Below are 27,933 nucleotides of genomic sequence, written 5' to 3'. Positions count from 1 at the left end.
CTGGAAAGTGCAGCTATGACCAGAGTAAGTTGGGTGTTGACAGCGGACATAGACCGTATTTGTTTCAGTTGTTAACTACATCTCTACAAAGGGTGAGTAGTGCTGTGCAGCCGTCGTAGAAATAGGATGACTGCTTGCGGCTCCGACTTAGTCACATGGTGTTTGAATGGTCAGTCGTGGAAGCCTCATTATTAGTGTATACGAGCAGACGTGTTTTAACCAGGAGCCTGCTGTCAGTGTGTGGCCACACTTTCACTGCTGACACTGGGGATTCCCATGTCAGCATGCCTCACAAGAGCAAAAAAGAAAAGGTAAAGTGGACTTGGATAGGAATGCTGAATATTTGTATTCATGTATCTGTTTCTTTCTTTCTTTCTTTTTATTAATTCCCATGCTCACTCTTTAGGACTCCTCCAAATCTGGAAGATCCAAGAAATCTGGGAGTAAAAATGGGCCTGCAGGCGACCAGGACGTAAGTTTTTTTAAACTTCTCACTGTCCAGCGAGGATCTAAAGTTAAGGTTACTGAGCATTTGTTACTACATGGATCTAATGTCTGTAGGCCAAAACTTTTATTTTCTCTGATACTTTTACTTATTGTTTATTTATGCAATTCTTTGTACTAATTGTGTTCAAATGCTTTACCAGCATTAATAAGTGACAAAGAGGAGGTTTTCTGTTGATTTATGAGTTTTCAGACGTCATGCATATCATATGCATCATGAGCACATATTATAACGCTATCTTGACTACAACTGCTTTTACTGCTTTCTGTGAGCGTTGCATTTGTGTTCTTCAAGTATAATGGCTTTTTGTCCTCGTGAAATTCAGGCAAACCTACTCATGTGACCTGTGGCATGATCTTATGACTTTATTTTCTTTGGAAAATGCTTGCATTCAATCCCTATTTTTACCCCCACTGTGCCCTGTTTGACTTCTGCATGTAATACCAGCCATCGTCGTGGCTATTTTTGTCCTTGTCATTTGTACATCGGTGATGTTGAGTGGAGTTCGGAAAAGATCTGATTGATTGACTCCTGGACCTGCTGTGTGTTCCCATTGACAGCTGTATCCTTTCCATCTATGTTCAATTATTCTATCCACTGAGGTCCATCACAATCTCTGTCAGCAGATGCAGTACAGCACACCGCCGGCTGTGATCAGGTTGCTTAATTGAGAATCGCCCGATCTGATTCAGAAAGGAACTTGAGCCTTAACTGCAACACCCTCGCCCCTTCTACTCCCTCTCCCCCTCCCCCTCCCTTGGACTCTGCAGTGACACTTGAGAAAAATAATTCCTGTGCCATTTCCTTCGGGGCAGGAACTACCTTTCCCTACCTTGCTCTAGTAACAAGAGCCCTTCCTCTATGACTCTTATTTCTGCAGGGCTCCAATAAGAAAGTGCCTCCTGCAACTCAGCTGATGAGGGTAAAGCAGCCAGGGTCACAATCGGCCGTCAAGAGGGAGAAGAGGTTCAGCACTTCCTTTTTCCCCCTCAGTGCTAACAGAGAACTACACAAGCTACCCGAGCTAGCCGGTATGCCTCCTTCAGTATACAGTATCCCAAAAAGGAGCTGTCTTTCTTTTCTTCCTGTCTTCTACAAATGCAGCTCAACTACAGTTCGCTTATATGCAGAGATAAGCTACACTTCTTCTGGAAAACACAAGCTGACCTTTATCTTAGATTGCACGTTTGGCCATTATGGATGAAGGGAATCATATTAACAATTCATAGCCTTGGTGGATCCTCATAACCATCTTTTTAACCTTGAGGTCTCACTACATAATTTATATCTAAGCAGACTGCCCATCAGCTTTATCTGTAATGCAAATGATGTGCAATCAGCTGTATCTGCAATCGTACCTGGAAGAAACAGATATTACCCACCATGGAGGGCTCATGTAAGATAACACTGAACGAATGGACTGAAAGAATCTTTGAATCTGGGCCACTGGATAACAATAAAAAAAAGAAAGCTCCAAATCAAACATTTAACGTAAGCTTGAGCATGGCCCGTAATGTTAATCGTGTCAGATAAACAATGTTGCATAAGCTAATGTTATAACACAGCCCGGCCAAGCCATGTGGATAACTGCGATGGGAGACTTGTACTTGTTTCAGTGTCAGTTCAGTATTAATATTAAACAAACCAGCAAACAGACACCTGTAATTATAGCAAGCATGTTCCACTGTCAGTTTGCCAATTTACAGCATTGACTGATTCAGTTGGTACATAGTGCACGGATGCTGACTCTGAATTAGGTTGAGGTTTGAACATTTGCATCAATCTTTCATGGCTTCTTTCTTTACACCCCACATTACAGACAGGATTTGGCCTAAGTGGTTTCCTGTAAACTATACCCAGCTATGCTTTGTTCTCATACCTGGATGAGGTGGGTGACACTACAAAGGAACAATAGAGGCGTGCAGCACAGACAGGGGTGGAGTGAGACACGCACACGGTTGGCAGAGTGTGGCAGTTTATCTAATGATAATTTGAAAAGTAATAATTAGCTTTGTGTTTCTGTTACTGAATGTTCTCTTGAACCCTGCAGTGAGGTGATCTGATGGCTGCAAATCAATAAAGCTGTCTGATGACTGTGAAAATTACATAAGTCATATTGATGGCACTGAATACACATTGGACATGTATTGGGAGTTTTTTAATAATAATAATAATAAAAAAAATAATAATAATAGAAGAAGAAGAATACATTTAATGGGATTATACAATTAAAACAGCAAACCTGAAATATACCATGACAGAGCATAGCTTAGCAGTTAGTTAAAAGTAGTATTTAAAGTTGTATCATAAATAAATTAAATAAAACAAACAGAATATGGCTAAGGCTAATATGGCTATGGTTTCAATCAAAGTGAATAAACTTGTTTAAAAAGTTTGAAGAGCAGTCTTAAATTATATCAATGAGTCCAGCGCATGAATGTGAGGAGGTAGAGAGTTCCACATGTAGCTTAAAGAAATGGCCCGAACACCCACGTTTCTGAGATTTAATGAGAGTTCTTGCAAATAAACCTGCTCATGAAAACCAGATCAGTGACATCTGCAGGGCAGAGACTAAAGAACTTTAAATGTTAACGTGAATATTAATGGAAATGCTAAAAGATATATGTACATGTTACACCTTGACTTACCGGTACATGAACTTGATTGGGATTATTATTGTTCACATTTTCATTGCAGATTTTTTAAACCAAGTTATTAATCAATGAATGAAAAAAAATAAGTGAGTACCACCCACACACTTTATTAATTACTGACTTACTCTGAGCAGGAGCTCACTGTGAAGGTCTTTCATTAGGACAATGTGCAGGAGCTTAGCCGAGGTTAGGTTGATATTCTTCACTGTTATTGGAAAGTATTTAAATGTTTTCTTCTATATTACTATATTATAAGATATGCCCCAAGATTACACTGAATCCCAATAAATTCACACAGTAATCAAATACATAAAAATAGACAGCTACAAACTACAGACAAAACTACTTTAGTCCTGTATGTATTTTGTTTGTGTGTGTATGCTTTTGAGAGTAATGAAAAGTGAAACATGTTACAAGTCTACAAAGGTCATGCATGTGTTAGAGCTGCTGCATATATGAAAGTTTTTGTCTGTTTCTTTCTTACATGGAGTGCAACCGTGGGTTCACATGGTCTCATTTGGTGAGATGGACAAAATCTTGTCAGTAGGACAACGTTGCATGTTTAATGAAGGCGAGTAAACAGCAAGTTGCTCCAGGTGTTAGTAAAACATTTAGTAGTAGCTTTGTGTTTCAGAAGCCTCTTGCACAGATGGCCCAGTCTGTGCTGCCACCTTTTGACTGAAAATGAAAGAGCTGTTATTTTGGGAGCTGTAATGTTGAGATTTTTCATTGAATTCTAGCATAATCTCAAGTCTTACTGCCCTATGGCTGACTGTACATTGAGAATAAGACAAGTAGCATTATTCAAATAGATTTCTTTTTCAACAAACGAATTACTTTTTGTATGACTTCACTGGACTTGTGACTCTAAAAAGGTGTAAATAGTATATCTGTTGAGTAAAAGACAATTTTTGTATGTGTGTCACCAAGTGCAACAATATGGCTTACTGTTGTGTTTTTAACACTTTTGTACAACAGTGGAGGAAGTAGGGGGGAGGCATAATGTATAATTGACCCATCAGACATGTTAATAGGATAAATTGTGCTGTGGGTTTTGAGTGGGAGTTTTAACAGTGAACTAATACGCTAGATCTCAGAAACCAGAAGTATTTCCCATAGAGTAACAGTGGTATTTGAAGCTTTTGAGTATGTCCAATTTGCAAGAAGTAAGTGGCAGCTTTCAGTAAATACTGGTTCCCGTTGTCATGGCTGTGGAATGTAATGGCACCTCTTGGAGAGGCTTTGGCCCCTGAGAGAGAGAACAACAAGAATAAAAACTGCAATACACTTGGCCTGCCTCGCCTCTGCCTTTGCTTTAATTGCTTAATATGTTCCTCTGTGTCACTGGGTGCTTCTTTTCAATGAGTTTTAATTCACACTGTAATGAGGTGCAGAGAACCCAAAGCAAACTTACTGTTGTACCTGCTAATGCAGAAATTACTTGCCAAGAGAAATTTTTACCTATTAAAATAATGAAGACATTTATTTTTCAGTTATAAGTGAAGCAATATACAGTGTTGTGCAAAACTCTTGAGGCATATATTTTGCTAGAAAAATGAGAAAAAGGTGTCGCGATTGATTGAAATATGTGCAAACATACATGGAATTTCAGTACATAAGGCAAATACAGAGTTTGTACAATTCTATTAAACTTGAAAGTGAATATTTGGTGTGACCACCTTTATTCTTCAATGCAGCCTGAACTCTCTTAGGCAGCTTTCTTGTCATTTCTTAAAGTAGTCTTCAGGAATTGTTCTGCAGGCTTCTTGAAGGACTTTCAAAGCTCTTCTTTGAATGTTGGCTGCCTTTTGTTCGGTTCTCTGCCAAGATGATCCCACACTGCTTCATTAATGTTAAGGTTCAGGCTCTGAGGAGGACAGTTCATGACTGATAATGTACCATTGTGTGCTTTTACTGCACTGAGAGTGTGTTTGTCAGATTAAGAAATTAGACTGTTGCCACTCAGACGCTTCCAACATCACTGGCTGGCATGCAGCCCCAAACCATGACAGAGCCTGAATGCATACTAACAATAATTTGAACCAAAAATGTCAAATTTCATCACTGTTGCCACTCATTTTGAGTCCAGTTCTTGTGTAATTTGGTGTACCTCTGCCTTTTCTCCTTGTTCTTTTCCTTAAGAATGGCTTATTGACAGCCTCCCTTCCACTAAGACCATTCCTGATCAAGCTTTAGGGAACAGTAAATGGATCAACTAAAGAACCAGATGCATTTATCCCATCTTGTGTCAGGCCTTTGCTTCATCTACTGTAGACAGTTTTTAAGCCATTTTGCTTCTGTGATCCATTTATTCAGTTTCCTCAAAATTTTTAAGGACACATTGCACAGCCTTGCGAGATATGCCAAAGATAAGATAAGATAACCTTTATTAGTCCCACACGTGGGAAATTTGTTTTGTCACAGCAGGAAGTGGACAGTGCAAAAGTTATGAAGCAAAAATTAGAATACAATAAGAATAAATACAGTACACAACTGTACAGAATAGAATAAAATAAAATACTATACACAGTAGAATAAAATAGAATAAAATATACAATAAGATAAAAATAGAATACAAATGCTATATACAACTGAGTAAAAATACAACGATGCCAGAGAAGATTATTGCACTTAGTGTTATTGCACATGTGTGGATGTGTGTGTTTGATCAGTTAAAGTCTTTATTGTGGAGTCTGACAGCAGTGGGGAGGAAATACCTGCGAAATCTCTCTGTCCCACACCGTGGGTGCCGCAGTCTCCCACTGAAGGAGCTGCTCAGTGCTGTCACAGTCTGCTGCATGGGGTGGGAGATGTTGTCCAACAGTGATGACAGCTTAGCCGCCATTCTCCTGTCACTCACCACCTCCACTGGGTCCAGAGGGCATCCTAGAACAGAGCTGGCCCTTCGGATCAGCCTGTTCAGTCTCTTCTTGTCCCCGGCAGAGATGACCAGAGACCACACCGTAAAAGATAGCTAAGGCCACCACAGAGTCATAGAAGGTCTTCAGGAGTGGACCCTCCACTCCAAACGACCTGAGTCTCCGCAGCAAGTACAGCCTGCTCTGCCCTTTCCTGTAGAGGGCGTCTGAGTTATGAGTCCAGTCCAGTCTGTTGTTCAGATGAACACCAAGGTACCTGTAGCTGTCCACAGCCTCGATGTCCATACCTTGGATATTCAGTGGTTGCAGTGGAGGATGTTTGTGCCTGCGGAAGTCTACCACCAGCTCCTTGGTTTTACTGGCGTTGATCTGGAGGTAGTTCAGCTGGCACCAGTCCACAAAGTCTTGGGTCAGTCCTCTGTACTCTTTGTCGTCCCCATCAGTGATGAGGCCGACTATTGCAGAGTCATCAGAGAACTTCTGCAGGAAGCTCTGGGTGGAGTTGTGGGAAAAGTCTGCAGTGTAGATGGTGAAGAGGAACGGAGCCAGAACCGTTCCCTTTGGGGCCTCCGTACTGCAGACGACCCTGTCCGACACACAGCCCTGAGTTCTCACATACTGTGGTCGGGTCAGTGAGGTAGTCCAAAATCCAGGTAGTGAGGTGATGGGCCACTCCAGAGTTCTCCAGCTTGTCCTTCAGAACCGAGGGAAGAATAGCGTTGAAGGCACTGGAGAAATCAAAGAACATGATTCTCACAGTGCTTCCAGCGGTCTCCAGGTGAGCGAGGGAACGATGTAGGAGGTGAATGACGGCATCATCCGCTCCAATGCCAGGCTGGTAGGCAAACTGAAGTGGGTCCAGTGATGAGCTTGTTAGGCGCCGAAGCTGAGCCAGGACCAACCGCTCCAGGGTCTTCATCAGGTGGGATGTCAGAGCCACCGGCCTGTAGCTGTTGAGGTCCTTGGGGCGTGAAGTCTTTGGCACTGGTACAACACAGGGTGTTTTGCTAAGTTGTCTGTTATGTGTGGGGACAACTCTTTTTCATCCCTTGTGTTAGGGGCTTTTTTTATGCTTGAATGATTCATAGGTCAGTGCTAAGTGGCTTAGTGAAAAAACATGACCATTCCTTTGAAAATGGTCCTTTGAAAAAACTTTGAAAGACCTTCAAAATGCCCGAAGAACTATTTTTCAAGACCACTGTAAAAGTAACAAAGTCTCTCTCATTGGAAGCAAAATATACGTGTCTTTTAAATAAAACATTTTTGTGCAACAAATGTCCTTTAGAGTAAATCCATTTTCTTCTATGTTTGCTTAATTGTGATTTGTACATTATTTGAACGTGTCCAACATTCATTAAGTGGCATCAGGATGGGACGAACACTGACTAATAAGAGATTCAGGATAGCTGGAACATACTGTACATCTTGGCCTTTTTGTTGGACTCTTCATTAAATTCCAATTAATTGTCTGACTATGTCCATTGTTGCAACACAGCATGGTCCCTTTGTTTTTAAATGACTGTGAAAATGGCTTTGTGAAGCCCTTTCTGTTATGAAAAGCCTAGTCTGTCTTGTGGTGTGAATGTGGTTTCACTGTGTCCTCTGATAAATCACATGAAAAGCAGGACAGCCTCTTCATTATGTAAAGATGAAATGCAGATTAATCATTCAGTGTCTGCAAGAATTACTTGTGCTGAAGTAAACATTCCCAAAGTAATTATTCACAAACAAAAACATTTGTCACGTTATTAACAGTAACTGAAGAAATAAGCATAGCCGACTACTACATTTTACAGATTAATGTAGAACATGGCATACTCAGATATGTAGTATTTATCTCATATTTCTAATTAACTTTAACATTTGTCTGATCAGGTAAATTGTGAGACAGGAAACCACTGCTGTTTGGAGTTTCTATTCTGTGTCTCTATGCATTTAATTTTCTGTGTTCTCGCTTTCATTTCCTGCTTACAGCTAATTGTACTAAGAATGCCGGCATCACTCACAACATAATGCTGTATGTCCTGCCATTGCTCAGAACAGTGTGGGATTCGTAAGGCACTTTCACAAAGTATGTCAGGCACCAACTAAATTTTATTGTAGCTTCATCTTATTTATATTTATTTGATTTCACATTGTTTTACATGCTATAAATGGGTCTTTCATCTTGTGTGCAGTGCCTCCACTGGCTCTCTGTGGCTCTTCTTGCTGGAGACCACTGTTGTTTCAACCCTGAGCCGTCCAGGTCTCAGTTCTCATGTGGTTTCCGCTTGTCTGTGTTGCTCATTGAATCCAGAGCCCCATCTGACCCTCTTCTCCAGCTCCCTTTGATAAAGAACCAAGGAGAAATGACAGGAGGAAACAATGAAAGACTTTGAAGATTGAGCCAGGGCCTCTCTCTCTCTCTCTCTCTCTCTCTCTCTCTCAGAGTAAGTTATTTCCAGCTGCTTATCCTAAGTCAGATTATGCCAAACCCGCTGCTAATGGCTGAACTGTAGAAAAGATTCAAGTTAATCTGATCTAAGATCTGTAGCAGGGCCTGCTTTGCAGAGCGTCACAGGAGAGCAGTGAGTGGAAAGGAGGAGCAAAACCAAAAAATAAAAAAAATAAAAAAATCCGACGTATGACCCACCTCCTATGCAAGCTCTCATCCAATCATCTCCCTTCTCTCGAAGCAGTCCTCGTCTCGATTGAGCCAGAGCAACATGGACTCAGCCAATCAGCTGGCTCCTTCGCTGTTTACGTCACTACCTAGCCAGTTCCCTCCAGCGGCACAGAGCTTCATTTTCTGATCTGCTTTTGTGCTAAAATGGAGGCTGGCCTCTCGCCCTGAGTGGAATCGCCTTCCTGGTTGAGGTTTAGATGTTGACATGCAATAAATCTGGAGACAGGATGGTTGTGGATGCACCCAATTCCAATGGGCCGTTTCAGCCGGTGGCTCTTGTGCACTTCAGAGGTATGTAAGGACAAATTATTCTTCCTGTATTGTCCTATGGAAATTAAGAAGAGCGAGAGAGAGATGTGTGTTGCTGCGCTCCTGTTCCCCTTCACTGGCCTGGCTAGTCAGCCGTTTAGTGTACGCTTATTGCGTCTTAGTTTTAGAAAGCGAGCGGTTTTATCGGAGAAGCAGTCGTTGCTTTTTAATGTTTCGGTGGTTAGCCGTGAGATCCGGGAGCTACATAAAAAAAATCTGGTTTTAGTAGCTAGCTGCCCATCCCCCCGCCAAGCTAGTGATGTCAAAGGAAGTGAGGTCATAGCCTAGGGAAGGGTCTCTTCTTTAGTTTTTCTTGTGTTTGGATGTAATTGTGTATTTCTGGGTTTGTTGTGCAGCTGGTAATCGCTGTCCGTAAGGCAGAGATAAGTGGAAGTCAGCTATTGTATGATGGCTTCACCTTCTCGGTGACTCTTAACTGGCCTAGTGTATTCTGTCATCTTATAGTGAGTGGGCTATAGGCAGCCACTGCTCTGCAGCAGGCTGCAACCCCTTTCTCCAGCTCCCCCACCCCTTTCCCTTGTTACCGGCTTGCCAGTGGCATGCTTAAAGGCAACCTTTTGCTCAAAACAAGAAATTCAAAACAGAAGGCATCTCACGGGTGCACGTCGTGTAAGCAAAACACTGTGACCCAGCCATTTTTGTCAGAGCATAGCAGCAATATTTTAGGATTACAACATCGGACTCTGCCTCTTAATGCCTGTACAATGTATTCAGTCATGTCTGAAAGGGCCAGCCTGTTACCACTGTACTCCGGGTGCAGCCCAGCGTTAGATGAAGCCTTAGGCAATTATTGATTACTCTCTATTGAGCCAAAGAGGCAAATGCCTTGAATGACAACAGTGTTGTGGTACAATCGGGCTTTCTTTCTCATTCTGTTTCTTCTCTTTGTGAGTCCATCGTTCCAGCCGTGTTCAGATCAAACATCTCTTATCCCAGCATTTGCAAATTTAATCCCGATCCAGCTGAAACTGATTGCCATTCACGCTTGGCATATGAATGAATCAGGCTAATTGCTGTGTTTCAATTCAGTTCTTCCTCTTGCGTTTTTTTGTGAGATACTTATTCTGTTACTAAACAAAAAACGTATTTACACTTGTATAGGTGTGTAAATGCATATGGTGACTCATCTCGGGGATAGACTTGAAGACTTGCATCTATGTTTGCCTAGTCTTAGAAGATTAACTGAGCCTTCCACGCACTACACTACAAGTATTGTTAGCAGAGCAAATGCATTCACACTAGAGCTGGGCGATAGAACGATAACGATATGTATCGCGATATAACTTTTACTCGATAGAGAAATTAAGCTATCGCGATAGACCTCGCCGCTCTTGTCCTCTTAAAATAAAAAAATAAAATAAAAAAAAAGGTCAGCCAATCCAAACTAAGTAGCGCAGAGCCGAACCAATCACAGCCGCAGCGTCACGTCGCGTGACTTGTTATGTACAGCACAAGTGCCAAGCCGCACGTGTGTTTGTTTGGGAAGCAGCCAGCGGGTAATGGAGCCAGCGCGTAATGGAGGAAATGAGTGTGCCGACTAGAAAAATCAACCGAGCGTGACCGAAGAGAAAACAGATGATGGTTCCAATGCCGGAGAGATTGTCAAACGGAAGAGCCATAGAAGTTCCGTAGTGTGAAGGTATTTCGGCTATTTCAAGTCTGACAAAAAACAGAGTAGCGTGCACTGTAAATTGTGCCGAAAGCAAGTCTGGAAATACAATGAACTGGTGCATGCGTCACACTGTGCGCCACGTTATTGTTTCGGTGAAATGAATTTCTACAATACTGTTACTGTTAATTCTACTCTCTGCAGTGTTTAAATGCTTACATATACACACAGTTACTGTCCCTCCACACATACGACTCGGTTCTGCTTCTATGCCCCAGCTTTGTTTACTTTTTCCCACCGAGGCTTCTAGACTTCTGATTGGCCAGCATTTCTGCACGGTTAGGAATCTAGCGCCACCTGCTGCTTTGGCATGTTCACAGCAGCGTTTTCCTTCATTTCTGCCTTTATGTGTGGACGGGATTATTTTTTTAAAACGAAAACGGAAAATCTCCGTTTTCAAAAATACCCGTGTACGTGTGGACGTAGCCTCAGTCTCTGACTGGAAGCGCTAATTCATCATTCGGCTTTTGTCAGACTAAAGTAACTGTTAAAACTGTTTGAAAAGCTAAGCTATACAACAAGGAGAGATTGAGAATTTCCTTTTAGTTCTCAGTTTATTTGATATTGACAAAAGTTAGTCAGTTTTGTCTGTTCTTCTGTAAAACAAACTAAGATTTATTTTTAGAATTAATATTTTGTTTCTAAGTGGAATTGACAATTTAGTCTGTTTCGTTTGTTCTATTTTGAAACTTAAACGCTTTAGTGGCTGCCTTTTGTGTAGTTTGCAATATTTGCCTTTATTTATCTGAAAAAGTCTCATGTTCCTTAAGTACATCTACCCTGTTGAACTTATTATGGGAAATAAATATTTAAATAAAAACAAGCTGCTGATTATTTCACATTTTACTTGTGAGCAACGGCACATTTAAATCTTACAAATATAGTTATTTGGCTTATATCGTGATAGATATCGTTATCGCCTGAAATGAAAAAAACATATCGTGATATGAAAAAATCTCATATCGCCCAGCTCTAAATTCACACTATACTTTGACACAGTTAGCTGAACAATGGTAAATTAGGCACTCCACCAGTACTTTGACAGAAATGTGGGTTTATGTGCTTAGTTTGTGAAAAATAAGCCCAAAGTAAACAAATGAAATGTGTGATGATACATTTTGTCTCTCAAATATTCTGAAAACATGAACATGGTGCTCGATCCAAAGCTATGTTTATATGTGAAACTTTATTTGCCTCCTTGTCTGTTTCGTCAGACATTATTTAAACAGCAAGCGCTGAGACGCACTCCTCGCCATTATTAGTCACAGTGGAAGCTCGAGCTATAAATGTGTCTCAAGGGTGTCAATGATGCATATCTTTTAACTGTTACCAAACAATAAAAGGGACCTTCATCCAGGTGCTGCACTTGACAGCATCTATATCATGGATGTATTTTTAGGTGTTGCCTACAACCCATTCAAATTTGTTGAAATGGTAGAAAGTGGCCAAACTGGCTCCTCCTACACTGTCACACCTATGACACAGTTTCTTTCTGTGGTGCTATAAATAGTAATTGGTCAGTGTTTACATTGATCATATCGTACCGTCAATAAGGCAGGTTGCCAAACCCGTCCCGGCTTCAGACTAGCAGCTGTTCATTTGACCCATTTACAGAGGAAACCGTATTGACTATGGCTCCAATGTGACTCCCACTTATTTATTATCTTGGATTGAATTGAGGGGTATTAAGATAAATCTTTCTCTGTTCTCCACAAAACATGATGCTTGGGCTTGTGTGTTCATGCACATGCTTCTTCCCACCTAAGGCTTCTATGAGTTATATTAATAGAAGTCACACTATGGTTAACATCATTTTTGAGACCACAACACTGGGCCTTTTTATGTGTTACACAACAACGTGGTTTGTACATTAGGAGTGCACAGAAACTTTACAGTATAGACAGACAGACAGGCTTATGTAATCCGGTTGTTCAGTGATGACGCGACGAATCCTACTTCCGGGTCTAAAGTAGTCTGCGTTTAATATGGCTTTTGTGTTGTTAACATGTTTAATGTTATGTATTTTCTTCTATTTGATCTCAAAAAGCTCCTAAAACAGTCAGTGATCCCTGTTGACCTCCCTCGGCTTTTATTACCGCTAATCATTTATTTAAGCTCAGTTTTTAAAACCTTAGGATGTAACTACAGCCCAGACCATGCAGCAGTATATGAATGACTAACTTCGTATTGTGGATGGATTATCTCAGTTGTTCTCCTGGCTGAAGTTTGGTCCTTTTACAGCATCCTGCCATGCGATTACATTTGTTCCTGACCACCGAGAAAACTCACGTTAACTTTTATCGAGTGGAAAAAAAGTTAGCTTGTTTATATTATGCTAACATAGCTATGTCGCTAGCGGTCACGTAGCAAATCATTATATACCAGCTAGCCCAACTTCAGTAACCCTACAAACGTCACTGCTGTTTAGTTTTCTGTCTTCATTTATGCTGGAAGTGATAGCAGAGCTGTACGTTTTAATTTGTTTCCAAAACCCCGCAGTCAGGACATGCTATATTGTATTTAGATAGAAGCTAGCGAGCTAACTCCCTGCTAACTTCTAACTCCGTTAAATGTCATAAATTCCGTTTTCATGGATGTCTGGATGCTAAACTCAATTGTTACACCTGGTAGAGCAGAACGCTGATCATTTTATTAAAGATGAAAGACTTTAGACAGTTTTTCAACTCTCAGTAATGCCATAGTGATCGTTTGATATATGGACCTGCAGCGGAGTTTAGACCCAGACACGGCTAGTGACGTCAGACTGAACAACCGGATAGGAGTGCCACAAGCCTGGCAACTCATCCCTGGACAGCTTTGTGTCCTGCAGGTCCAATTACCAAATATGTTACAACACAGTTCTTATAGGCTATAGATAGAAATGGTTCACTTAAGGACTTTGGTGCTTAAAAAGATAATAAATGTTAATTTAAGCCTTCTTACAGTTCCACTTATCTCAGATTGGGAGTTTAAAATGCTGCTCCTCAAGTTTAGTCTACAGGCTTTTTTCTAAAAAAAAAAAAAAAAAACCGCTGTGTCAACTTTGGGAAATGGTTTTCACCTGCTTTTGACGGGATAATGAAAAAAGATGTATATCTTGGATGAAGCTCTCATTCCTTGTTATTTCCATTGACAGCCCCGTCGACTGCCAAATCTTTATGGAAGTGGCTGATAATGGCTGTGCACACACTTGCCCTCTCCTCTGGAATTCCCAATCTGTTACTGTCATCAAGATAAATTGGCCAACTTGAAACTGACACTGCAGAAGTGTGTGTGTGTGTGTATTTGTGTGTCCGAGCCAAGTCTCCATTATGTCTGAATAGAAGATCTCTCTTCTTACCTAGAATCTGCCTGTTTGCAAGAATGTGACACACACAGGCTTTGTGTGCACGCGTGCATGTGCACCATCCTCTATAGTGTGCTGTTGACTTAGTCGCTCTTTGTGTAGGTTCAGTAAAAGTAGGGCAAAGCTGAATATGTTTAGCTGTTTCCTCCTAAGTGTCTATCGAGTCGCAATGATTGCCTGCTTGTTTGTTTATTTGCTAATTAATTGAATTGTAATTAAAAACGAGATGGAAAAACATAATGAGACCAGATGGAATTAATTAATCTCAGAATAATATGATTATATGTTGATTTCAAGTAACCAGTTTGCAGTGCTCAGTTTAGTGTTATCAGCTGGTAGCTGGTTGGTGCATATGCACACCTTTTTCTCATTTTAGTCCTCTGCTAAATTCATAAATCATAATTTGCCTCACAACCTAATTTGCTTATCTCAGTAATAGTAAGCTCTAAGCCCACAAGTTGCAGTACACTCATGGAAGACAAATGGGATTCCCCCCTCCCCCCCTCCCGTTGCTGTGCATATATATGATGTACCTCTAGTCACCCATAGCGTCATCAGCCTCCCCCAGTGCAGGCTGCATCCAAGTCTTAAGTGCCAGCCCTCAGTCAAGGCTTCACCTTCACTGATTAGTTCTTTTTAGGCTTGTCAGCATATATGGTGTATTTTGGGGGCATGGGGGTATTTTAAGGTGCATTTATTTGTTTGTTGAAAAAGTTGGACACTTAACTCATTCACTGCCATTGACGTCTATAGCCGTCAATGGCAGTGAATGAGTTAAATAATGTTAAGTCACATTTATGAATCCCTGACTTCTTGTTCAAGTTCACTTCAACAACAACATTTAACTATCATGGTTCTGAAAAAAAAAGAGCTCCAGAAACAACCACACAAGAAGGGAAGGAATACGACAACACCACATAGAAAAGACAGATCAGGGATCTTGGGTTTGAACAGAGGACTGTGTTACTGCAAGTTGCTCATCGTGTATATTAAATTAGACTGCATTAAACTTCATACTCAAAAAAATACTATTTGTGATGCCACATGGGGTTACAAAAAAAGACTAAATTAAGAGGCAAAAGTTTTTTTAAAAAAGGACTTATGAGAGACAGACCACATTTTAGGCAAATAATTATTTTTTTGCTGTTATTTAACATTTATTTATTAGTGTTGCACATGGGCATTATGAAATCTGAGTTGTTGTTTTTTCTTTTGGTACAAAACACATTAAACTAAATGTAAAAGCTTTCTGAATATGAAGGCTGTAAGTTCTTCTCAAGCTGTTGCATCATGCCAGACTAGTTTGCTGCCTAGCTTCAACAGTAATAAACGGTCACTTTATTATTAGCCATAGCCACTAGTCGCTGCCTTAATGATAGAGGCAGCTCATGTGAGTAATAGCTAATAGTTAAATGGTTAATTTTAATGTATCCACCACCCCGATAATGTTTAGTACTTAAGTGTTGTTGAAATGGAAGCTTTACTGACCTCTCAAATTATTTTAGAGCCCAGGCTGTCGGTCTTTAAGATGCTTCACCCAGTTATGCTAATATTCAGTGTTCAGCTGCTAGTGGGGGCGGAGCTTTGTGCCTCCCTGACTGCAGCATTGCTGTATGTCAGCTGGAGGAAGCAAAGATGCCACTATTGGCATCAGTAAGGTTGCAAGTGAATATCTAATACCACTGTAAGTTTTAGTAACTAGGTATGTTTATTTTATTTATTTATTTATGTATTGCTACTGTAGATGCCTACAATATTTAAAAAAATACAGTTCTGTTTTCAGAATTTTGGTCTGCATTTATGGTTTTTGGATAAGCAGCTGGTTTCTGTTGGCATTGGGGTTTTGTGAAGACTTTTCTTCAGTTCTGACTTTCAAAGGTAACATTAAACATCATAAAAGAGGAAAAGAAATGGGCTACATCAAAGTTGTGTCAAGTAACTACATAATTATGGTGTCACTATGTGTTATTACTGCACCCCATGAGCAGGTAGCACTGAAAATGGTTATTTCCTCCTTGGGTTTTCATGTGTGAAGTGTGCACTTTGGCAAAGGTTGTTTGTTTGTAAGCCTGTGCTCTTGAGCTCAGCTGGAATCAAAGCAAAACAGAGAGTCCTCAAACCACCATGGACAAATGTAATGACTAGCTAAGGTTCCTTTAGACATCTCTCAGTGTGTGTGAAATGGTTAGTGTGACCGTTCACCTAGTTCCCAAATCCTTCTCCCTCTATCCTCCATCCTGTCTTTTCTGCTCTGCTCTGCTCTGTTAGCCTAACCATCTTAGTCTTTCTCTCAGCGCCCTCAGTTTTCGTGACTCATTTGCTACTCTTCACTTTGTTGCCATTTTACATGTTGCAGTTTTAGCTGTCATCCTTGACAGATAAACCGCCTCCCTTCCTTTCTCTTGTGACCCCCTCACTCACCCTCATACGTCTCCTTTCTTCTATATTCTCAACCACTTTATTTCATCACCACTTTTCAGCCTTCAACACTCGTTCAGTTGTCCCAAGACTCTTCTCCCTCTGCCTTTTCTTCACCCACCTAATTTTTTCCTCCCCTCTCCATGTTTCTTTAGATGTGGCCCCTGCGGAACAGGAGAAGCTCTTCATCCAGAAGCTGCGACAGTGCTGCGTTCTTTTTGACTTCCTGTCTGACCCACTGAGTGACCTGAAATGGAAGGAAGTGAAGCGGGCGGCTCTAAGCGAAATGGTGGAGTACATTACCCACAACAGGAACGTCATCACAGAGCCCATCTACCCGGAGGTGGTTCACATGGTCAGTAGAGCTGAAGGGAGTTAGGTTTGTCCCTAATGCTAAAGATGAGGCAGAAACTTGGGCTAAAAATATTGATACTCTGCTAATGTTTCCAATAAGATTTCAGTGGAGCGTTTGTGTAGTACATCATGTTTTGGTTTTTTTTTTTGCATTCATCCGGGTTTTAAATGTTTTTTACGGAGGCTTCTTCCAGTATTTGTTTTTCCAGATAGGAAACTGAAAGGTTTTTTCTTTTGTTTTGTTTTTTTACTGATGACTTAGTAAAAAACGAGCAATGTGAGGTTTTTTAACACTATAAAATATATATAAAGAAAGCATCCTAAGTTGAAGGCGTAAATTTGAGTTTTTGCTTTCTTCTAGTATTAACTTTGCATTACTGATGTGTAAGCCTTTTCTAAACAAGAAAATCTCTTCTCATCACTTGTATGAGTTTTTTTTTTTTTTTCTTCTAAAAGAATGAAGTAGGTTAAAGCCACTGGGAATGAGAGAGAAAAGGCACATGAAAGCTCTTACATTAAAAGGGGTCTTTTCCAGCAGAGGACTTTCTCTTGGCACACAGAGGGATGCATTTTATATTTTCAGGAGCTACAGCGGTTTGTTTAGGAAGTAATGAAAGGATGGCCTTCTCATTTTTTGCAGCAGCAACTTAACCTTTAAAAAGAATCAAAGTAAAACAAGATTGTTATGACAGGAGGAATTGTGCTAACTAGAGATGCACTAATTGATCAGTAAGTAAGTGAGCACCACACATATTCGATTCCATGCGGATCCACCACATCCTGAGATTTGCCTGCCCAGAAATGTTATTGCACGTCACGCCACCGCAGACAACAACTGTTGTCATTTTGCTTGATAGCATTATGCCAAACACGTAATCTACATGTTTGTTTACGCAATCCACTTCCTCCTGAAAGCAAAATGTAACATGTAAAGACCTGCATTGTACGTGGTTACATTATAGGGTTAATGTATTCACCAGTAATCGGCCATTATTTGTAACCTTTTCCTTATTTCTACAGGCGTGTCAATCTGTATATTTATTCAGCGGGTTGGTGGTCTAATGTCTATTTGACTTGTACCCAATTTCAGTTAAATTAACCGTTTATTAGTTCATATTGTGCAATGTGACAGGTCCCGGGTTCAACTTCCGGAGGAGCCCCCAAATATGTTATGGCCTATCTAGGGGTGGCCAGACCACAAAATAAAGCTGTTTCATCCTAGGCTCATCCCAACCAGCAGACCTTTTATCACTTGCCCAGTGCTGTTCGCCTGTCCACCTAGGGATGGACTGCCTTTTTGTTTGATTATAGTTTTGTCATGTTTTTCTTAGTTGGGGAGGCAAGTTGCTATCATTTGGTTTAATAACGAGTCAACATATTGTAAATAAACCATTATCAAACTTTACCACAATTGGTAAAGTTTGATAATGATTTATTAAACATCATTATCAGATTTCTGATAATGATGTTGCTGCTTGTGGTCTGACGAGGATGGATCACCCTTATGTTGTGGTCTGGCCACCCCTAGACGGGCCATAACACTGCTCATTAAGTCCTCATTGTTTGATGTACATGAAAGAGCTGAACATAACATGGAAACACCATTGTCAGCCAGCTCATTTGTCTGAATGAAGGCCCTGTTGAGTTGTCGGTGTTTTATGATAAATATGAATTTAAATTAAATTGTTTATGATGGAAACAATATAATTGTGAATTATTGTATCCAGTTGCGTTCATCTGTTCACGTCAACAATAAAGCATTTAACTCGGTTAAATGGAGCATAAAAACAAAACAGAATATTTGAGTTTTACGCTCACTTGTTGTTTGAGAGAATAAAGCTCAGTTGTTTCATGAGTTTTATAACTTTGTTCCCATTTTGAAAAGATTACCTGTAATGTTCAGAAATGCATATAGAGGTTACATAAAATGCAGTGCCCTCTTTTTATTTGTGGCTTTTGTTCTTGTTTTTGTTTTTTTTTTTGTTTTTTTTTTTCCCTCGTCTTTTTTCTCTTTTTCATCTTAAAATGAAGAAAGTGCCCTTGGTTATTGGTTGAAGTGCAGTGCAGCACAGCACAGTGCAGACAGTCTATCTACCTTGTAGCCTGTCTTTTCTAACAAGGCACTCAGTGTTTTAGTAGGCCACCTGCACTGTCCCATGATCTGCTTTGTGGGGAAGAAGCCCACAGGGGAGTCAGTTGACACTGAGAGACCAGAAACACAAGATACTTGGATTATTGTGGGCTAAACCCTTGGGGCCCAATTACAAGGACAAAGCTACCATTACCTAGAAGGAAAACATATTTTATGGTCAATCAGTCTTTTTTTCTTTTTTATTTATTTGAAATATCTTTTATAACTATGTTTAGTTTAACGGTGGGCAATATTTTATGTCAAAAATATCTCTTTATTATCCTAAAGTTGTAGTTCATATCGTTCCCTAACAAAACGACAAATGGAAGTCTGCTTAAATTGCATGCAGTCATTTACAGTAAACATAAACATTTACAGTAAGCTATCGTTTTCCTTTTTACTTGTTTCAGTTTGCTGTGAATATGTTTCGAACGTTGCCTCCATCATCCAACCCAACTGGAGCAGAGTTTGATCCTGAAGAGGATGAGCCAACACTTGAAGCTGCATGGCCTCACCTCCAGGTTGACATTTTATTCATTCAGTTTTCTACACACAAGTCGAAAAACGTTTATTTCTAACCTAGAAGACACTCAGAGATTGATTATAATGTGCTTGCATATATTCTGCTTTTGTCTGTTGCAGCTCGTCTATGAATTTTTCCTTAGGTTTTTAGAATCGCCGGACTTCCAGCCAAACATAGCGAAGAAATACATCGACCAGAAGTTTGTTATGCAGGTAAAAAAGAGGGCCTAATATTTTTTTCACGGAACTCTGAAAATCTATCATGTGGTTAAAAATAAATCATGAGAATGGTAGTAACCAAAAAGTTTGTAAAGCAAAATAAATAATAATAATAATAATAATAATAATAATAATAATAATATTAACATTTCACTTTTCATCTCTCAAAGCTCCTAGAACTATTTGACAGTGAGGATCCCAGAGAGAGAGACTTTCTCAAGACTACCCTCCACAGGATCTATGGAAAGTTCCTGGGGCTGAGAGCATACATCAGAAAACAGATCAATAACATTTTTTATAGGTGAGTTCATTTTGGATAAGCTAATTGCTCCTTTATCAAGAGTTTGTTTATTGCTACTGAACAAGTCTGAACTTGTTCTTACAGGTTTATCTATGAGACAGAGCACCATAACGGTATAGCTGAACTACTGGAAATACTTGGAAGGTATGGCGCTGGTGTGCGAGCTTTGGCTTTCATAATAAGCACAAGGTGTCCTTGTGCTTATTATGAAATCTGAGTTGTTGTTTTTTATTTTAGTACAAAACACATTAAACTAAATGTAAAAGCTTTCTGAATATGAAGGCTGTAAGTTCTTCTCAAGCTGTTGCATCATGCCAGACAGTGTTTTAGATGTTCTAATGATTCTTTAATGGGTTTTTCTTTTTTTCCCTCTTTGACAGCATAATCAATGGATTTGCCTTACCACTAAAAGAAGAGCACAAGATTTTCCTGTTGAAGGTTTTATTGCCTCTGCACAAAGTCAAATCACTCAGTGTCTACCATCCACAGGTAAGCCATACAAGCTTTTTTAATATTTTTAATTAAAACTTTTAAAAAAAATATTTACGTATACATATTTTCTTGTCCTTATATGATTTGTGTAGAGACTCCTCTTTTCATGAGAGCAGCAGGTCATTCAGTCACTACATGTCTCAGCCAGTCGACTCGTGTCCCCTTTCCTTTTAATTTGCTTGTGCATTGGTTCAGATACTTTGACTGTCCAATGAATGTATTTGTTTGTGAATTGCAGCTGGCCTACTGCGTGGTGCAGTTTTTGGAGAAGGACAGCACTCTAACTGAGCCGGTATGTCTAATAAAAACATGCTAGGGTAGTTCTCATTTAGCTTTATGCTGTTTGTCGAAACTTTGTAATTTATGCGCCTGTTTGATTTTTACACTGTGATGCCTTGTTTTTATTTCAGTGTATTTTCCTTATTTTTAAGCTCAAATCTGCTATCTGTTTATTCTTCCTGATTGGTTATTTAGGTGGTAATGGCTCTACTAAAGTACTGGCCGAAGACTCACAGCCCCAAGGAAGTGATGTTCCTCAATGAGCTGGAGGAGATCTTGGATGTTATTGAGCCCTCTGAGTTTGTTAAGGTGCAAGAGCCTCTCTTCAGACAGCTGGCCAAATGTGTTTCAAGCCCCCACTTCCAGGTACCGGATGGATAATCACAATTTTCATAACCCTGCAAAGAAGTGCTTAAGTTGTAGTGGCTGTGACTCCTAAAAAACACTGTATATGTTCTCTTTAGGTGGCCGAGAGAGCTCTGTACTACTGGAACAACGAGTACATCATGAGCCTGATCAGCGACAACGCAGCAAAGATTCTGCCAATTATGTTCCCCGCTTTGTACCGCAACTCAAAAACCCACTGGAACAAGTAAGCTGCATCTCGTGTGGAGATGGTTCTGTGTGTACTTTTGATTACACATAACATCAATCTGACATGATGCCTGGCACAGTAGTTCACATATTTCCCTCAGTTACTTTTCATCTGCTGAACTTTCATATCTCAACTCTATTCACATCACTCTAGACTCAAATTAAAACTGGCTTAAAGGGCGCGTAATCCCTATATATGTTTGCACTCATTCTGTCAATATGCTTCATTTAATGCCACCTGTTTAAAATGTATGTTTTAAATTTTAAGTCTGTCTGTAGTAATAATTTTAGGTTTGATCCTCCAGGGCAAAAGTGACCTTTACACAAATGCTGCTGCTCTTATTTGACTCTCAATACCTATTCCTTGTGTTCATAGGACCATCCACGGCCTCATCTACAACGCTCTGAAGCTTTTCATGGAGATGAATCAAAAGCTCTTTGATGATTGCACACAGCAGTACAGGGCTGAGAAAAACAAGTAAGCATCAAAGTCTCATCTTCCTTCAGTCTTTTAAAGCGATGCTGAAGTGGGGCATAATTACAGTAAGCCTTAATGCTGCAGATGAATTGTTGTGTTGGATTTCACATTAATCAGAGGATTGGAACCGTTTAGTGACAGGAGGGTTGGTGCTTTGTTAAACAGGGAAAAGGCAAAGTCAAAAGAACGCGAAGAGGCTTGGCTCAAGATTGAGAACCTCGCCAAATCAAATCCACAGGTGAGCAGTATGTGAAGTTATTTAAGCACAATCCCTTCTTAACTGTTTGTGAGTCTGTTTGTGTGTCAAACTATATGATATGCACTCCTGACCCTAACTGTTTGGACAGATAGTCTCTGTGCTGAAGTGCTGCCGGTAAATTGGTAAATAAATAATAATAAATTCAAGGACCAGATTCAGTCTCATAATATGCAACTGAAGTCAAAATGCATAATATGGCTTAAAAACAAATGCTACATATGTTTTCCTCATAAAGAACTAAGGCCAGGTTGTCCTTTTAAACCCCTAGCATTTTTTGTAAAAATAATGGTTTTGATTGAGTGAATGGACTGTTTTAAAACAGTCAAATACAATGTTCTTTCTGTGCTAGTGCATACACACTCCAATTAAGCCAATTCATTGGAATTTATTTTACCATCTGTGATGTCATTACCGAAACACAGAGCCTAAAGGAAAAACTGAAAATGTGTAAAACTGTCCAAATACTTGGGTCCAGGTGTGTTTTCTGCGTGTCCTGTGTGTAAAATTGTGTTGCTGAATTGTAGTTTCCTTTCTGTTCTTTCCTGTTGAGGTTTTGTTTAGTGGTATTTGTTTAAAACCCAGCTTAGAGATTCATTTTTCCCTCCCTAGTAATACCACTAGTAACAGTGGAAAGATCTTTGAGGAACAGTGTGTAGTTGTGGTGAATGGTTGAATTGGGAATTTCTATCCTTCTACGAGAGATCTAAAAACTATGGGAGTCATTTTAATTTGGCTAGAAATGTGGTGTTAGGAATCCAAAATAATTTCTTTAAAACTAAAATCAGCATGAAATACGATGGTGTTTCGTTGTTAGGCGTCATTAAAGGAATATTTCAGCATTCAAGTGTAAAAATTGATATCACTTTTATACCTTTAGACTAAACTGGGAACTAAAACTAGCATCTGATTACATTAGCTTAGCATAAGACTGGCTAGCGGTTTCATGCTAAGGTAGTTGCTACAAGCACCTGCTAGCTGTAGCTTATTTACAACATAGCCATGAGAGCTGGTATTAATATGAATGAGTATATTTCCCAGATACACTCAGCAAAAACGTAACATTTCCACCCCAAAGAGCACGACTTGGCTTCATTGTGCTTCAGGTACAATCAAATATTTAGTTTAGTATCTTTTTTTTTTTTTTAATTTTCTAAATCTGATACAATATTTTTCATATTTCCTTAGTAAAAACTCAAATTTCTAAAATCATTACTTAATGTTTTCAATCATTTTGATTCCGACACACTCTTATTCCTTTTCTAAATCATTCACTGACTTTTGGATTAATTCTTCTTTGCATGCAACTGAAAGTCTTTTCTCCATTCTTTTTGTTTCTTTTTTTCATCATAGTTCTCTATCTATGTTCATTCCTCTGACCTCAATAGTCCTGTAGCAATGGAGACGGATGTCCCTTTGATAGAAGATGTTCAGAGGTTAAAAAAGACAGTTGAGGAGGGCGCAACTCAGGTAAACCTGACTTTCTCTCTGTCTCTTTTTCCCCTTAAAATTACCAAATACTTTAAACACAACTAGCTACAGATAGCAGTTTTATTCATTATTACTATTGCAACTCCAATTCAATAAAAGTTGGGAAACTGTAAAATGCAGATAAACCCATTTTTTATTTGCGGTAGAGCACAAAAAATATTAAGTATTTACACTCAAGAAATATAATGTTAAGAAAATTTTTATTTTTTTTATTTGATGGTAGACATCATTCATCTCAGACAGTTGGGAGAGGGCCATGTTTAACACTCTGTAGCCCCTCCCTTTTTTTTTTTTTCTTTTTTTTTTTAAAACTGTAAATGTGAGGCGACCCCGTTAATGGACTTTCAGGAGAGGAATGTTGTCCCATTATTGTGCCTTATAGGATTCCAGCTACTGTCCTGGGTCTTTTTTGTCTTTTCCTTTTTTTGTGTGTTTGTTTGTCTTTTTGTTTCATGGTGCACCAAATGTTTTCAGTTGGTGAAACGTTTAGGCTGCAGGCAGGCCAGTTCAGCTTCTACTATGAGCTGCGGTTGTATTCGAATGCAGTATGTGGTTTAACATTGTCTTGCTGAAATATGCAAGGCCTTTACTGAAAGACATATTCTGAATCTGACCACTTGTTACTCTTTTAACATTGAGATTGCCTTTTCACATGTGCAAGCTGTTCTCTAAAAAGAATGTCACATTTCGATCTGTCTGACCATAGAGCAGTTTTCTGGTTTTGGTCCAGAGAAGACCATAGTATTTCTTGATCATGTTCACATATGGCTTCTTCTTTGCATGATAAAGCTTTAATCTGCATTTGCGGCTGGCACGGAGAACTGTGTTCACAGACGGTGAATTGTAGAAGTGTCCCTGAGCTCATGCACTGATTTTCATGGCAGGGTCATGTTTGTTTTTAACGAAGTGCTGCTTGAGGGGTCAAAAGATCCCAGGCATCCAGTGTTGATCTTCAGACATGTCCCTCGCACACAGAGAGTTCTCCAGATTCTGTGAATCTTTTGGTGGTATACACTATAAATGATGAGATCTCCAAGGTCTTCACAATTTTACAACGAGGACAATTATCCTGAGATTGTTCACAATTTGTAGATGCAGTTTTTTTGCAGATGTGCCCATCTTTATTTCTAAAAACAAAACAAAAAAAAACAACCCTCTCTGTTAGAGGCTTTTTTTTTTTTTTTTTTTAATGCTCAGTCATGTTACTGATCTGTTTCCAATTAACCCAATTAGCTGCTAAATGTTCCTTCAGCTGTTTCTTTTGAAGTACCACTAAGTTTCTAGCCTTTTGTTGCCCTCTCCCAACTTTTTGAGGTGTTGCTGCCATCAAATTAAAAACAAGTCACTTTTTTTTTTTTTTTTTCTTAGCATTATCCTTTTTTTTTCCATTTGATATGTTTTCTATAGTCTACTGTGAGTGAAATGTGAGATCAGCAACATTACATTGTTTTTATTTACATTTTCCCCAGCGTCCCAACATTTTGGAATTGGGGTATCATTGTTGTTATTATTAGCTACAATAGACTACTGGAAAGTGTGTGTGTGTGTGTGTGTGTGTGTGTGTGTGTTGTGATGGTAGTTTAGAGTTCAGTATTATGCAAATGACTAAAAACTGTGTAAAGTATATTGCATTAAATCTTAACTCAGCTATTGTGTAGTTTGTAACTTGGATCATGATATCTGTCGCTGTCCTGAAGATTATTTAATAATCCTGAAAATAAAAATGAGCCCAACTTTTCGGCTATTGTTCTTTTCTGTTATTCGAACAGTTGCAGCATGAGCAGCGGAAAGAGCGACCCATGATGCGACGCAAATCGGAGTTGCCTCAGGATATCTACACCACAAAAGCCTTGGAGTCCCACCGCAGAGCTGAAGACATGTTGACCACCCACGATGGACTCTAGGTCCCACAATCTGCTGGCTCTTGGTTCAACTAACCCTCCTACACTCTACAGCCATGGACATCTTTTATGCCCGGGTGCCAGAGTTACACTGGTGATCCAAGCTGGGCTTTCCATCCCTCCTGTCAGTCCCCTCCCCCAGAATACTTAGTTTTCCTTATTCCTGCTGCTCCAGCACAGAAAACCTGTATCCACCTCCCTCCAATTTCTGCTTTCTCAGGTTTTTTTTTTTTTTTTTTTTTCCTTTATTTGAAGAGGAGTAGTAGTATATGTGTGTGACTTTTAGACTCGTATTTTCTCATCATTTTCCTCATTTGTTCACCTTCCATTCTCCTCTCACGTCACGGTGCGCTCACTGTAAATGTGGAACCTGAGAGTACAGACAGCACAACACAGGTTCTTCATTCCTTCTTACAAATGTGTTCACAATGGATGGATACAAAAAATTAGGAACTGCCTGACTAAACGTCTGAGGATCGTCTCTTAGTCTTTTCTTTGTTTTCTTTCAAAGGGAACAAAAACAGACCCGATTGGTTCAGATAGAAGATGCAACTTTCTGTTACCTGTTGTATGTTTTCTTTATTTTTGCTGTAACACGCATCTTGTCAGTGCCAAGACTGTTGTGTTCTGTTCGATTCATGTTTGTATCTGTGACTTTAGCAGGGACACCTGACGTTGTTTCCAGTCACTGGTGTTTTGGGGTTTGTTTGTTTTTTTTATTTGTTGTTGTTGTTTTGGTTTCTTTTTCCACTTAAGACCAAACTGAGGCCTGTCCTTAGCCTTGCAATCTCCCGAAAAGATGGATAGTAAAGACTTAGTTGTCCTGTGGACATCTTGACACTTTTCATTTATTGTTTTGTGCCATATGCCGTTCTTTTGTATGCTTGCTAATTGACATTCATTGGCAATATTTAAAAAAACAAAACAAAAGCAAAACAAAAAAACAGACCATGGTGAAGCCTACAGTTCAAACAATGGTACTGCATGAAAATTGTGTATTTGCTGCCTATATTGTTGGAATTGGTTGTAGCAAGGTGTTGTAAGCTCTCAGTCACATGTAACAGGTGCCTGCTGACTAGAAATGCAGAGCATGGTGCATTCACGTGATGATGTAAGATAGGGTATGAATATATTTATATAAAATAAATGGGGAAAATGTAAAGGGAATGCAATAGAGGGTGAGTTTTTCCTGTGTTGAATAGAGAATTTACACCTGCAACTCAACTTGTTGGTTTTTAGCATTACTCAGAACATTTGCTCATTATGTTTATTGAATAAGTTGGTTTAATATCCTCCAAGAATTAAATATGGAATTGGTTTATTATCGAACAGAAGTTATTCCGATTTTTTTGTTTGTTTGTTTTGATTTTTCAAGCCCTACCACAAGAGTTACCAAATGTAAAGACGTAGCATGTTTGTTTTGCTACCAGTCCTACTTTCACTTTTCTAGTTTGTAGGTTTTATAATTTGTGTCCTTCTCAGCGAGGAAGATTTTAAAAGTTCAGGAAATATTTTCCAGTCAGTACCATTGTTTAAACCAAGGTCTGCTAGAGGTCTTCATATTCGATGTGTTGTATTTCTTTGTATTGTCTCTGGAGGTTAATAGTGTGGATGTCAAGTTCTGGATTTTTATTATTTTTTTTTCTTTCTTTTTTCCGGCCGTTCGGATTGCTCCGCGCTGAAACACGCCGGCGTGAAACGGCCGCAAAAATACCAGATGCTGAAAATAAACTGACATTGTGACTTGGCTTGTTAACTGTATTAATACTGTATTTGCTTGAATGCAAAAAGATGTAAATTAAAACTACCATGTTAAACATGTACCTTTTACCCTGGAGGAATGCCATTCACCAAACTGATTTCTGTTTATGAAACAGTCCTGCTTGCTGGGAGAGATGTTTTAATGAATTTTAATGAGTTTGAGTCAGAGGTCGGAGGTTTCCTTTTAGTGCTGAAAAACAAGTCAACCGTGACGAGAAGAGATGATTTAAAAACGATTTGGTGGCTTGTTCTCTCTGCAGGATCTTCTCAGATCTTTTAATTTTAACATATTATTTCCAAAACATAACTTAAAGTGTCCTTTTTGTATGTCACCTGTACTATATGCTTCATTTAATATTGTATATATGATTTACCTTGTTTCATGTAGTGTTATATATATATATATATCTAGATTAATTTTGTACAAATTGTCCCTCTGTACAGAATAAAACATCAATAGCAAGTGAAAGAAGTCAATCTGGCACATACCGTCTTATTGCTCCTCTTTTTGGCTGTACTTTCAGCATCATGAGAATTTAGGAAATGGCTCTTATTTTTATTAAAAGTTTCCTCCTCCATCAAATAACTGAAAAATATCCATGCCCATTGTGTGAACCTATCCCTGTCTTTAGTGGTGTAAAAATTCAAATGAATAAAGAGATTATTTGAATATATATTTTCAACCATG

The 27,933-nt window shown here is 39.3% G+C and overlaps 1 protein-coding gene across 2 annotated transcripts; it reads left to right on the top strand.

Moving 5' to 3' along the window:
* Window positions 1–27,933, top strand: ppp2r5ca (protein phosphatase 2, regulatory subunit B', gamma a). Of its 2 annotated transcripts, XM_085440826.1 has the most exons (16): window positions 1–311; window positions 407–472; window positions 1,386–1,536; window positions 16,622–16,821; window positions 19,362–19,472; window positions 19,594–19,686; window positions 19,863–19,993; window positions 20,078–20,137; window positions 20,374–20,482; window positions 20,724–20,777; window positions 20,960–21,130; window positions 21,229–21,356; window positions 21,735–21,836; window positions 22,002–22,074; window positions 23,446–23,562; window positions 25,353–27,933. In XM_085440826.1, exons 1-16 carry the CDS (start codon window positions 156–158, stop codon window positions 25,485–25,487), a joined length of 1,857 nt encoding a protein of 618 aa, XP_085296952.1. In that variant the 5' UTR covers window positions 1–155; the 3' UTR covers window positions 25,488–27,933. The 2 variants fall into 2 exon arrangements, with proteins under 2 accessions (XP_085296952.1, XP_085296951.1); XM_085440825.1 differs by lacking the exons at window positions 1–311; window positions 407–472; window positions 1,386–1,536 and adding an exon at window positions 8,828–8,994.

The sequence above is a fragment of the Copadichromis virginalis genome, linkage group LG19 (assembly GCF_057382275.1).
Source record: "Copadichromis virginalis isolate Kocher_CV1m ecotype Utaka linkage group LG19, C_Virginalis_male_GT1.1, whole genome shotgun sequence".
NCBI lineage: Eukaryota > Metazoa > Chordata > Actinopteri > Cichliformes > Cichlidae > Copadichromis > Copadichromis virginalis.
Note: the sequence above shows the minus strand (reverse complement) of the source record. Positions and strands in the feature narration are given on the sequence as shown.